General features: G+C 39.4%; 1 protein-coding gene across 3 annotated transcripts in view; it reads left to right on the forward strand.

The window, feature by feature from the left end:
- UNC5D (unc-5 netrin receptor D) overlaps positions 1-6,679 on the forward strand; it is a 607,527-nt gene extending 600,848 nt beyond the window's left edge. For all 3 annotated transcript variants that reach the window (XM_065947397.1, XM_065947399.1, XM_065947398.1), the window contains one exon: positions 553-6,679. In XM_065947397.1, coding sequence (XP_065803469.1) covers positions 553-757 — 205 coding nt within the window. In that variant the 3' untranslated portion in view covers positions 758-6,679. The remainder of the gene's footprint in view (positions 1-552) is intronic.
- Positions 6,680-14,089: the final 7,410 nt, after the last annotated feature.

The following is a 14,089-nucleotide window of genomic DNA, read 5'->3' on the forward strand; positions in this document are numbered from 1 at the left end:
CCTGATGCACTGAGTCTGAGGAGGAAGATTGATATCTAATTGGAGCAGTCCTTCGGTCATTTAAAAAGTCTGTCACTAGGTCACATTAACCTAGAAGACAGGAGGTGCAGATAGACACTGTCCACTTGGTGTTGATAACTAGTCCATTTGGTATATGAGCCCCAGGAATCACAGATTAATTCTTGACAGTCCTTATGTTTACCGTGGAGGCATAAAGATATTTTGAGAAAAAAAAAAATAGGAGTGAGTTATATCATCACATAAGCTAGTAGAATAGAGCTTTTTAAGAGGGTGTTCAAGAGAGAAACATGCACATACACAACTCGAGGAAGGTGAGGACTGATAAGACACTTACAGGAAAAGAAGGTCATTGGAAACCCTCCAGAGCAGTTTCACTTGAGTGATCTGATACAAACTGGACCATCCCCAGCTCCTTAGTCCTATCAAAATAATAGCTATTACAATTCATGTCTAATTCCCTTATAACTATTTGTATTTGTTATTTCTGTTTTTATTTCTGTCTTGTCATTTTGTTTCTTCAACTCCGTCTAGGAATTTGTCTTATTTTGCTACACAGAGTAGCCCATCTGCTGTCATTTTGAACCTATGGGAAGCTCGTCATCAGCACGATGGTGACCTTGACTCCCTGGCCTGTGCCCTTGAAGAGATTGGCAGGACACACACGAAACTCTCGAACATTACGGAATCCCAGCTCGATGAAGCCGACTTCAACTACAGCAGGCAAAACGGACTCTAGTCCACTTCCTCTCCTGAGAGAGTGACGGCCAGCTTTGGGACATTTGCTTTCAATGGGAAAGAAAGAGGCAGCTTTCTGTCCAGTGGCATTGGGGAGTTCAGCCTTCATTTATAATCAGTCAGCATCCCTGATTGAAGGAACTGAATTGGATATAGGTAAAATATATTGGTAGGGAAAAGTACAAGCTCTCTTAAACATAAGACGGTTCTACAGTCTCCTCTGAATCCATACTTGGGTTCACACTTGAGGGATTGCTCAGATTTGGAGTGACAAGGATAACGTGAGGGCTTATCTAGTAGAAGTAACTGTGGGGAAAGATGAGCTGTGGCAAAGCTGGGAAGACCGAGATTAAATCAGTGCATGTTTTGAAACATTTTTAATGATGTGTCCCCAAAGGACCAGCTGATGCTGGTACCAGACTGTCAAGAGTTTTCTAACCAACTGGCATGGGAGACGTTGGCAATCATTGTAAACTGGCTTTTAGAACTGAGACAGGGTTGCCAACTCATTTGTAGACTTCAACGGTGTCAAGAGGGGCATTTAGAATTTCAAATCTGAGTACACCACACCAGCACCAATTCCCTATCTATCACAGCCACTTAATAGGTCGAGAGGTAAGAGAGACCACACACTAATCTTGCAGCATACCTATCCCACCTTCATTTTCTCCAAGGACAAATCGCTCCACATTCTTTCTTCCCCTTACACTAGGGAAGAAGTTTCAAGGAACATAGACTTTTCAGTATGGGGATTTATTTTTTCTAGCCCAACTTAACAGAACCATCTTTATTCTCAGCTAAGCCATTCAAGTTGCAAAAGCTATTAGACACAACTTACACACAGATTTAGAGACAGAGAGGTCAAATCAGATCCAAGGAAACATGAATTGCAGATGCCACAGGCCTCAAGCTGTCATTCTAGGGTGCAGATGTTGATTTAGTTCCCCAGCATGGTGGTTTTGAAGGGATAAGGAGTTTCATGGTCCTTTTCAATCCATTTCTTCAATTTTCCAGCCTTTGGGGACTGTGTTCATACAAAATCTCTCCATAGAGGCCTCTCCATAGAGGTCATAGGCCTATGACCTATAGGTCATCCTCGTTTTGCCTCTTAAGAAATTAGCAGATGGTCTTTGCTCTAAATGTTTCCCAACTACATAGACATGAGGAATTCTTCTACCACAGTGTCTCAGAAACTACACGCATTGTTCAGACAGCCGTCACGCTCCAATAATTCAACCTCCTTGAGTATGCTTTAAGGACAGAGTGTACTATGTTTTACATGAAAGGCAACAATATTGTGGAGAATTGAAATCCACAGATAATACATGATCCCCATCTTAACACTTCACTCCATCTTTTATCCTGTTTAATTATTTTTGACAAAATGTCCTGGTAGACTAAAGATGAACAGAGTTGCTCCTGCTCATCTTTTGGTGGATGTTTTATTTAGCTGTCCAGAATCACGACAACCAAAGTCAAGGACCTAGATTAACCACAGGTTGGACAGCTACTTAGAAGTTGACTCCATTAGAATAAAAATAGTCAGGGAATGGGGGAGATGAGGAATACTTGGCAGTAAAGATGCGGTCAATTTTTTAAACATAGGTCTCATGTTTAAAAGAATGAATCTCCACCTAAGTGAAAAATGACCTAAAGTAAGTTGAATTTACAATACCCTGGGTAAAGCTTTGAAGAACTCTTCAATGTGTTGGCCATTTTCTCTAATGAATGTGTGGTATATAAAGGTCCCCTGTATTTGATAGAAGGCTTTGCTACATGAAATTCAAAAGTATCTTGCTTTTCTCAGGAACCAAAGGTATATTGTATAGAACAAGTCCTCTTAGAACTGTTGAGCGTATTTTCAAAATACCATACCTCCATCAGGAAAACACCTTTTTGCTGGTGTACTCAAGTTGTTTATTCTTCCCGGGAGCCAAACAGACAAAGTGCAAAACTGTAAATCATTTGCTGCCCCTGATATGATTTGAGATAGAAGTGGAAATTGATGGTCAGTCTCCCAAAATAAACCTGAGGGTTGATTGGCATGGGTGGTATGCAGAAAGAATCTGCATTGAACTGCTGCATATGGACTTAAAACACAGTGTAGAGTATTGTTATCCATCTTGGATGGATTTTTGTTTTAAATATCCTACCCATTTTTCCTCTTCTCTTCTAATTGGCCTTATAATTGTTTTATCTATTCTGTGAATCCACACAGATCTTTTTTAGATTTTTGATACATTTTTTATATTTTAAAACAGATGGAAAATGTCAACGTTTTCCCTAGAATCTATCTAGATTGTTTTAAGATAAGAATTTATTATCAATCCCTGACTGTCTAGAATTTCCTCCCATGTATTTCCCCCTTTTTTTTTTTTTGGCCTGGATTTTATAAATGTGATAAAGGAAGCAAAAGAACATAATCCACCTCAAATTTCAGCCCAAAGTTCAAGCCCACCTTTCAGTCCATTTTGTTTCCTCTTTCCATTTCTCATTTCTTCCAGGATCCCACGTAGGATTTCTACAGGTTTCCTACAGTAGGAGATTCTGTGGCCGTTGCAGGTCAGGATTGTACAGTATTTTCTAACAGAATTCCAAAGAGAACCCATGTAGTTGAGATTTACAGACCAAGATGTGTTTGTGTGTGGCAGAAGAGTCTGAAACCACACATCAGATAGACTTAGCTGGTACTTGAACTTGTGGTTACTCACTGCAACCTAAACCCTGGTTGATTTTAATACTTTCCTATCATATTGCTTTTCTTGAAAGGGATTCACTCAGTCTAAGCACTTACATTCAAAGTCTTATTGTCCTAGAACAAAATGAAACAATAAATTAAAGGTGGTCTTTCATACTTGGTAGGTGACTTAAAATTTTTACAGGATAGCCCACTTAATGACAAATCTATCAATCCTCAAATGCATTTAAGTCTAATAGTCCAGCTTCAAACATGACTTAAAAGGAGTCACCAAAACGCTCCTGTTCCCAGCTTCACCAGACTGCAGCCCCATAAAGGTAATTTACAGTTTTTACAGCATTGCTTGTGCAGTCTTCCAGGCTTACATTAAAAATCCTTTAAGCCAAAAGGAAGCTCACTCTATGGTTTTAAATGCAAACTTCATTTACCGGTGCAGGAAGTCTCATAAAACTCAGATGTACTCCCACAAAAATTTTATTGGCCTTTTTGTAAGAGATGAATAGGAATTGACAGAGTTCTCTTTAAAGAGGGGAACTTCTCTCTTTTCTGTTATTTTATTTCCAACTGCAGGTGTTCTCCTTTGTCATAGTCCCTGTTATTTTCTTTTCAGTTGACTTTGAGAGAAGTTATGAAGTCAAATCACTAAACAGGGTTCTCTTTGGATTAAAAAGTTCTGGGTGTATTATAACAGTTTCCGTTGATAGAAATTCTCAACATCAGGATTGATAAGAGAATATTAAAAAGAATAGAACTGGTTGAAGATGGTATTGTCCACTTTGCAAACATCTGGCCAATCTACCTGTGAATTTCAACATGTTACAGAATCTTTTGATGTGCTTTGGGTTTTCTTTTTTTGCCATCTTCCCTTCAACTTCTTAATCCATCTGTAAAGGTGTTGAGTCAGATGTGTTAAAAGGTGAAGTTCTCTTAGAGGGTCTTTGTTCCAGATCCGTGAAGGTCACAGGAACCGTGAAGGAGCTGAGAAACGTGCTTTTCTGGCCCACTGTGTGGCCCATTTTCATTCATTTTCCTCATGAAACATTGCAGAGTTCTGAATCCTTGGTAACTCCCATTGACTGGACCAGAGGTGGCATCCACAGCAAATGGGAGAACAAAATCTTGTCCTACAGATAGTGACACATTCTATGACCCCTTTGGTGTTAGTTGCCATAGTGCTGTATTTACAAAAATCGATGCTTTAGCCAAACGCTGAATGGCCACTGTTTCCGCTGTTTCCACTGTTTTGTCTGCATAGAACTTTCCTGAACTACAATCAAAAATGTATTTTGTCAAATGTCACAAAGTGAAAATGTTATTAATCTTAGGTGTGTTGCATATTTTGTGTTTTTACTTTCCAAACTTCTTTCAAAAGCTGCAGTTATAAAGCTGTTTGGCTGTGTTGACAGCATGTGGTGTTTTTGCAAAAGCAATTCTAGAAGAGCCAGTGTCTACCATGGACTCCTCACATCCCCAACTCCAGGCTTGTCAACAAAACCGAGATGGCAATTCGTGTGCTGTTATTTTCTTCAAGAAAGAAAAGGGGATGGAAATCAGACCTGGCTGTTAGTCACTAGTGTGTAGTACTGTGATCTGAAGTAGGAAATTTAACTCACATAGAATAATTGTGGTTTTTGAAGCAGCTACTTTGATTTTTCCTTTTGCTGTGAAGATCATGGATTTGGAATGTCCTCACGAGGTGGGCCTAAGACAGTGCCACTAAACATCATGTCTTGGAACCCACCCTCCGTCTGAACCCAAAGATTAAAAAGGCAGTAAGCTTCATGTTTAGGCCAGAGATGCAAAAGTTCCTCCCCCATCCCTAACATTGAGTTTGGCAAAGTGTACTTTTTTTTTCCCCAAGAAGTTAAATGAGAAAATATATCACTAAATTTGGTAATGTAGTTCTTTGCATGAATGGAAATGTGTGTTAAATCATTTTACGAAAGGCATGATAATAATGAAAATGTCCTTTGGCTTCAAATTGTACTCACCCGCCACAAGTATTTCCCTATCTGAAGCATTATTTACATCCAAATTCCCAAATTGGACAAATTATATAGTCCTATTAAAATTGGATGTAGAGAGTAGATAGAAACCTGACTGGGGTTCTGTTGAATCATGAAAAGGAAAGGTGATATTGGAGAATTTGTGGACAGAATATCATGCCTTCTGACCCCATTAACTGAAACAGATATTACAACCAGAAATAGATCTAATAATTCTAGTATTCCTCCATTAGCAGCTCTGATGATACATAAGGGGAAGTCACCTCTTACCAGGAGACTTCCATTTAAGCCTCATCAGAAGGTGACTAAAATATTTCAATCGGAAACACCTTCCGAGGCCTGTCCTAAATTATGTTGACCACTCTCATTCAAACCTTCTCTGTAAGAAGGTGGAAAACACTTCATCTGTGGAAATTTTCTGGCCAGGAAAACAGTTTCCTCCTTTTCTAAACTGGAATAAAGGCCAACTTAACATTTCCCATTCTTCAGAACTGTATCTGATTGGTGCATGCAGTCCAGTAAGTCTCAACCTAGAAATACTGCAAATATAAGCAGTTAGAGAAAAACTGGCTAATTCTTCCTGACTCAAACTAAAAAAAAAAAGAAAAAAGATATATATATAAGTAATGGTTTACCTCCATTTCTTTATGGAAGAACTTTTAAGACAGATTTCATTTTGTTCTATTTTGGGAAAGTGTGTGTGTGCGTGTATGTGTGTGTATCGGGATGGGGAGGGTGGTTCTTTCAAGTGACTCATATCTCAAACCCATTCCACTCTCAACATTCATTTGATGTATTCAAAGCCGGAAAAAAAAAAAAAAAGCAGAACTGAATACTTAATTTGACATGAAGCTGAAGGAGTGAACAAGCCAGAGGAGAGAGTTTGAATAAAGCATGGCCTTGGCTTCATCCCACACTTTTTGTGCCTTGTACTATCAGTGTAAATTCTGAATGTTGTACAGTAAATACTTGGATGGACTTCTTAGAAAAGGCTGCACTGGCTTCTTTTTCAGCACATGTACATATCTATAAATATATATACATATATATTTGGTAATGCCAAACAGCTGTGTTATATTGTATTGAACAAAAATGGACGGTTTGGATGTTTTATGTAGAGTTTGCAAAAAACTGGATGGTTACCGACTTTTCAAGATAAATGTACAGACATAAATTCCTGCATATCAGTTATTTATGAATAAAGAGTCTTTTATTGACATTTTAGGATACTCCACGAGTGGAACTTTGAACTCTCAATGAGAATCCCTTCTACACACTTCCTGACACATCCATGCTGGGGCTGGAATGCCTTCCATATCAGGGACAATTTCCAGTACATTGAACCTAATTAATATGTTGAACCTAATGTCTCCAGCCCTCAAGAAGAAGATCAAATGAGACACATGGAAGCAAAGATGAGATGATTTTTTTTTTTCTTTGAGATGATCTCCTGAATATTTCTAGACCACTTCAACACACACACACATCACCACCCTTGAGATTATAGTTTTATACAGTCTTAAGATACCTGCCACACCCTAACTGGGATACCATTATTCCTCAAAATGTTTGCATTATTTTCACAGACACTCTAGAAAATGTTCTGGCAATCCATGGGAAAGTGTTAAGAACATAAATAATGTTGTACACTTCAAATACATCTTGACTGAATCTGTTTTGAATGGTTTTTAACACATTATTGACCAGGAGATTTTTGCAGAAACTAATGCCTGTGGCTGGCGATTTGTTATGTATATGAATATTGAAATATCTCCAGTCAATAATGTTCAGGAACAAAAGATGTATTATTATGCCTCCGGTCAATAAGCTGTTAAAATGCTGAAAGTTCCCAAGAATTTAATAACTACTTTCAACTAGTTGGAGCCATTTTCAACAGTATGATTTACTAGAAGATGGTTTCCAATCTACTTCAATGAGTTGGTTGTCAATGAAAAGGTCAAAAATTGGCTTGAACCAGTGCTTTCTAAAACTTGGTTTTTTTAAACCAAGTTTTAGAAAATATTTTAGATAACAGGTCTTGTCCCAAAATTAAGTTGGAAATTTATAGGATAAAATGGTCTCTAGATTTCTGAAAATCTTTACGTGTACGATGGATCTAGTGTATATGACGGAGCTCTGAGAGGAGTATAGGTAACATTTCCTCAACTTTTGGGGGTCTTGTGGGTCTAATGGAGAAGGCAATGGCACCCCACTCCAGTATTCTTGCCTGGAAAATCCCATGGATGGAGGAGCCTGGTAGGCTGTGGTCCATGGGGTCACTAAGAGTTGGACACGACTGAGCAACTTCACTTTCATGTTTCACTTTCACACATTGGAGAAGGACATGGCAATCCACTCCAGTGTTCTTGCCTGGAGAATCCCAGGGGTGGGGGAACCTGGTGGGCTGCCGTCTATGGGATCACATGGAATCGGACACGACTGAAGTGACTTAGAGGCAGCAGCTGCAGCAGCACTTCTAATAGAAGTGGGTGTGAATATTCACCAAGTGGCTGGGAGTTGTTTCAGCTCTCCTTTCTGATCACTTTAAGGTAGATAGCACTTTAAAGCTAATTAAAATGTATTTAAGTTACTGGTGGAATGATGGTTGATTCTAATTAACTTAATCTAGGTAAATTAGTATGATTAGGTACTAATTGTTTCAGTTGTTCCTAATTGCTCAGTTGTTTCCGTTGTGTCCGACTCTTTGTGACCCCAAGAACTGTAGCCCACCAGGCACCTCTGTCCATGGGATTTTCTCAGCAGGAATACTGGAGTGTGTTGCTATGCCCTCCTCCTCAGGATTCCTGACCCAGGGATTGAACCCACACCTCCTTCATCTCCTGCATTGCAGGCAGAATTTGTTTACTGCTGAGTCACCAGGGAAGCCCATGATTAGGTAGAACCACCAACAATTTCAGAATTACTTGAAATCATTACAGCAAATAAATCCAGCTTGAGTTGGTCAAAATAAATTTTAACTAGAGAAAGGCTGTGTGGATTGACGCAAAGGTCCATATATAACCAGCTCATTCTGATGGGAACTTAATAAATCACTTTGAACTGTTATAAACTATTTTTATAAATTATTAAAATTTTAATTGTTAAAAATTATTTTGAATAGTTTTATAAAATTTTAAACACTTCAAAATAATTTTTTTTAATGTTTTATCTCGTTAAGAACCAATTCTGAGTGGATTACGTTACTTTGGGCTAATCTAGGTATGTTCTATGTAGCCAACATTTGTTAGAATTTCAAACTTATTCTGATAGGGATTACCCATTCATTTAACAGACATTTAGCATTTACTCAGTAACAATACAGTCGGGGTTCAAATTCTCCCTTTGCCATTTAGCATTGATAATCAGGCAAAGAAATGGCAGTCCACTCTGGTATTCTTCCCTGGAGAATTTCATGGACAGAGGAGCCTGGCAGGCTACAGTCCATGGGATTGCAAAGAGTCAAACAGGACTGGGTGACTATCACTCACTCACTCAGACAAGACACTTAATGGGCCTCCCCAGTGGCTTAGCATTAAGGAATCCGCCTGCAATGCAGGAGCCGCAGTTTTCGATCCTTGGCTCAGAAAGATCCCTTGGAGGAGGGCACAGCAAATCATCCCAGTATTCTTGCCTGGAGAATCCCATGGACAGAGGAGCTTGGTGGCCTATAGTCCATAGGGTTGCCAAGAGGCAGACACAACTGAAGCGACTTAGCATACATGCACACAAGACACTTCACATTTCTACTTTATTTCTTATACAGGGATGATCATAGAAATTGAGACTCTTTCCAATGTCCAAAGATTAAATGAAAAACAATACAGATAAAGCCCTTAGCATACTGCATAGTACTTAGTAAGTAACAGTGAGTATTAACTTTTGTCTTACTTTAGAGAGACAGTATGCAGAGCAGTCAACAAAATGTGTATAAATCAGCAAAAGCTCGGGGAGTAATTGGAGTCTGCCATTCTCTGGATATATGATCTTGGTCAAGAAACTATCTTTAACATCAAACTCTCTAGACACAAAGTAAATGTTCTAGAAATAGTGTAATGCCTGAACACGTCTCCAGCTGTCTCTGGTTCTCCGAGATGTTCTAGAACAGTGGTCCCCAACCCCTGGGCTGTTAGGAACCAGGCCACACAGTAGAAGGTGAGCAGCAGGCAAGCAGTCAAAGCTCCCTCTGCCGCTCCCCATCTCTGGCGTTGCAGCCTGAACCATCTCTCCATCTGTGGAAAAACTGTCTTCCACGAAACCTGTCCCTGATGCCAAAAAGGTTGGGGACCACTGCTTGAGAGTGTTCATTTTACAGTTATCCCTCACTATGGGACTGGTTCCAGAACCCCCAGGGATATCAGTCAAACCCTACAGATGCTCAAGAGGCATATAGAAGGCAGCACAGTACGTGCATGTAACCTATGCCCACTTTCCTGTATACTTTTTTGAACAGTCTCAAGTCTTTACTGAATTTGTGACAATATTGCTTCTGTTTTTTATGATTTGGTTTTTTGGCCTCAGAGCATGTGGGATCTCAGCTCCCTGACCAGGGATGAGACCTGCACCCCTGCACAGGACGGCGAAGTCTTACCTACTGGACCACAGGGGAAGTCCCCTCTCCTGAATACTCTAAGTCATCTTTAGCTTACTTATATTTTAAAGTTAATAGAGTTGATGCTTGAACAATATGGGTTTGTACTGTGCAGGCCCCCCTTAATGCATGGGGTTTTTTTTTCAGTAGTAAATACTACAGTGCTAGAGGATCCATGGCTAAACCCTCAAATGCAGAGGTAGCATGTACGCAGAGGACCAGCTGTAAGTTATATGTGGATTTTTCAAGTGAGTCCCTAAGCCCTTCATTATGAAAGGGTCAACTGCACAGTATAAATGTGGTATGTAAATAGTTGCTGGTGTGGAGCCAATTCAAATTGTTTTTTGGAGCTTTTTGGAATTCTAAAATATTTTCAATCTTTGATGGACTGAATTCAGATGGGGGGCCCACAGTACAGAGGACCAACTGTAGAAATATAGTAAAGTTCCAGGGCCAAAGACAAACTCAACTTCAGTGTCTTTCTGATACCTGAAAACTATTAAAAAAAAAAAAAAAAGCATGTCTTACTACCCATGAAATAAGGAAAAAGAAATCTGCTTTCAAATATAAAAGGTTAATGCTTAATACAGGCTTAAAAAATACCAAGTTCCCATTGTCTACCCACATAGAATGGTTTGAGGAGCGAATGAGGCAAATGATGAGGCAAGTTCTTATTAAAAAAGGTAACTCTCAGGAAGACAAATAACACTTTGTTTAAAATGACAGTAATCTGGCATAGAACAGGTGCTCCAGTGAGATGACCCATTTTCTGATTTTCAGACAAGGGCTTTAAAACATGACAATGTTCACAACTTAAACATCGCAGTGCCGCCTGGGCACCATCACCTGTCTGTGCCAGGCCCTCTCTGCTACAAATCAGGCATTCATAAATAAGACTGACTCGTCCTTCAAGAAGCTCACTCTCTGATGATCCAGAATCCCAGGAGTCACAGGACACATGGGTTCTATCCCTGGGTCAGGATGATCCCCTGGAGAAGGAAATGGCAACTCTGTATTCTTGCTTGAAAACTCCCAGGGATAGGAGTCTGGCGGGCTACAGTCCAAAGGGTCACAAGCAGTCAGACAAGACTGACTGAGCAAATAAACAAACCAAACAAACCTGATAAGCCAGAAGATGATCATACCATCAAACAAGAGCTATGAGGGCAGACTACTAGCGGAGGATGGGGGAGTCGACCAGGGTGTGTTGTGTGAGGGAAGATTACATGGTCAAGTTGCCACCAGCCTAAGATTTAAAGATGGTATATTAATAACATGTTGTAAAAACCCTGCAACCTGTGGCTTAAAATAACCATTTCTTATTCTTAGACATGTGTGGGTCAGCTGGGGGGTCCACTGATCTGATCCTGGCTTGGCTGATCTTAGCTAGACTTATCCATGTATGTGCAGGTACCGGGGAGGTTAGCTGGGTTGGTTCTTAAAGATGAGGCTCTTCACAAATTCTGCTCCACGTGTTTCATTATCTAGTAGGTTAGGCTGGTTATGTTATCATGGTAAAGGCAGAGGAAGAGAAGCATGTCAAGTCTTTTGAGACCCCGTCTTGCAACACCACCATTTCTTTAATATTCTAATGGCCAACGTAACTCACAAGACCAGCCCATTCCAGAGATGAGAAAATAGAATCCACCTCTTGAGGAGAACCAGTGCAAAGAATGTGGCTACAGAAAGGGATAGAGAATGTCCGTGGTAGTTTCAGTTTCTCCATCAGAGCTAAGAATTTATCAGACAAAAAAATAAAGGAGGGATACAATACCCAAGACACGGAAGCAAACTAGATGTCCATCAATAGTGGACTAGAAAAATATGTGGTACACATACACGATGAAGTATTACTCAGCCATAAAAAAGAATGAAATAAAGCATTTGTAGCAACATGGATGGACCTAGAGATTCTCATACTAAGTAAGCCAGGCAAAGGATAAATATGATATCCCTGGAATAAGTGGAATAAAATCCAAATGAACTTATTTACAAAACATAAAGAGACTCACATAGAAAAACTTATGGTTACCAAATGCAAAAGGTGTGTGTGTGTCGGGGAGGGTGTTAAATCAGAAGGTGGGAATTTATATACACACACTGCTATATATAAAATAGATAATAAGGACCTACTGTATAGCACAGGGAACTATACTCAATATTTTGTAATAACCTATAAGGAAAAAGAATCTGAAATATATATATATATGTAAATATATATATCTGAATCATTGTGCTGTACGCCTGAAACTAACACAATATTGTAAATTGACTATTCTTCAATAAAATATAAAAGAAAATACAGGAGGGAGAACATTCAAAGAGGAAGGTTAGCCCTGATAAATATATTAATAAGTATGTCATTAAGGAGAGGTGGCCATACTGTTTTTCATGCCTCTAGGACCACTGGATTTTCTACAACAGGATTTTCCAAATTTCTATGATGTTTTTAGATACTGACCCTATGGTTAGCCATGTTTGGGAAAAACTGAGTTTAATCACATTTAGAAGGTTCCTTACTGTGAGTCTTCTCAAAGGTTTTTGCATAATAATAGTAATCAACACTTTCTGAATAGTTTAATGTGGTAGGCACTTTACGTGGAATCAAACATTTAATCCCCTAGCAACTGATGAGGTTTTATTCACATTTTTTGTAAGCAGGGAACTTCAAGAATGGAGGTACGCTAACATGCATTTTTAATCACTCAACCAAAGTTATTGTCTGCACCATTTTCCAAATATCTATTACTACTAGTTCCCATTTAATGAGCATGTAGTAACATCTTGCAGTTCACATTTTGGGATTCACTTTTCTAAAGAAATTTAAGAAATAAATTAGGTCCTACATCTTAAATTAATTTAGTCCAGGTTAACTTATTTCTTTCTCATCTACCAACCCATTTCTTGGCACTTTGCAGAATCTTATGTCCAAGCCCATGACAACCTTTTTAACATTTTCATTCTTGCCTGTGAATGTTTGATTTAATCACATTCCACTATAACTAATTAAAAATACACCCTTAAAACTGATGGGGATGAGTTATTTTGTTCAATCTTACAAAGACCACTTTTAAAAGCTGGAGGCACCTTTACAATTAAGTGATCTGTATCAAATAACCTTGCTGTCTTTAAGCTCAGAGAAAAATTCAATCTATCCTTCCTTTCAAAAAGGTAAGTGTTGGGACTTTGCTGGTGGTACAGTGGTTAAGCATCCGCCTGCTAATGCAGGGAACATGGATTCGATCCCTGGTCCAGGAAGGTCCCACATGCCACAGGGCAACCGACCCCATGCTGAGCCCACTTGCCCTAAAGCCCCATACTTGCAACAAGAGAAGCCACCACAAAGAGAAACTCTCACACCTCAAGTAGAGAGTAGCCTCCACTCGCTGCAACTAGGGAAAGCCCTCGCTCAGCAGAGACCCAACTTAGCCAAAATGTAAATAAATTTTTAAAAGGTAAGTGCTGGGTATCCAGCCATAGATGAGATGCTGTGAGGTTAGATGAAAAGAGCCCAGAGTAGATTAAGAAGAAAGTGCACAACATTGTAAATCAACTACGTATGCTCAGTCACTTCAGTCGTGTCCGACTCTGTGCTTCCCTATGGACTGTAGCCTGTCAGGCTCCTCTGTTCCTGGGATTCTCCAACGCAAGAATGCCCTCCTCCAGGGGATCTTGCCAACCCAGGGATCGGACCCACAACATCTCCTGCAACGCAGGTGGATTCTTTACCACTGAGCCACCCGGGAAGCCTGAATCAACTACACTTCAATTAAAAAAAAAAGCTCCAAGGAAAGTTCTAACAGTAGCTCTCACGCCTATCAGTGGGATATCAGACAATTCATTTTACTTTTGGAGTCTCAATTTTCACTTCTGTAAAGTCAGCATCATGAATATCCTGTCCCACTTTTCATATTTGTTTACAATAGGATCCAAAGAAACATTACACGTAAAAAATAACTTTATATTCTAGTAAATGCCCTGTAAGTATTTTAACCAAATGAGAACTGTACACTTACTGACAATGATAAAGGATCTGAAATT

Source organism: Muntiacus reevesi, chromosome 10 (assembly GCF_963930625.1).
Source record: "Muntiacus reevesi chromosome 10, mMunRee1.1, whole genome shotgun sequence".
NCBI lineage: Eukaryota > Metazoa > Chordata > Mammalia > Artiodactyla > Cervidae > Muntiacus > Muntiacus reevesi.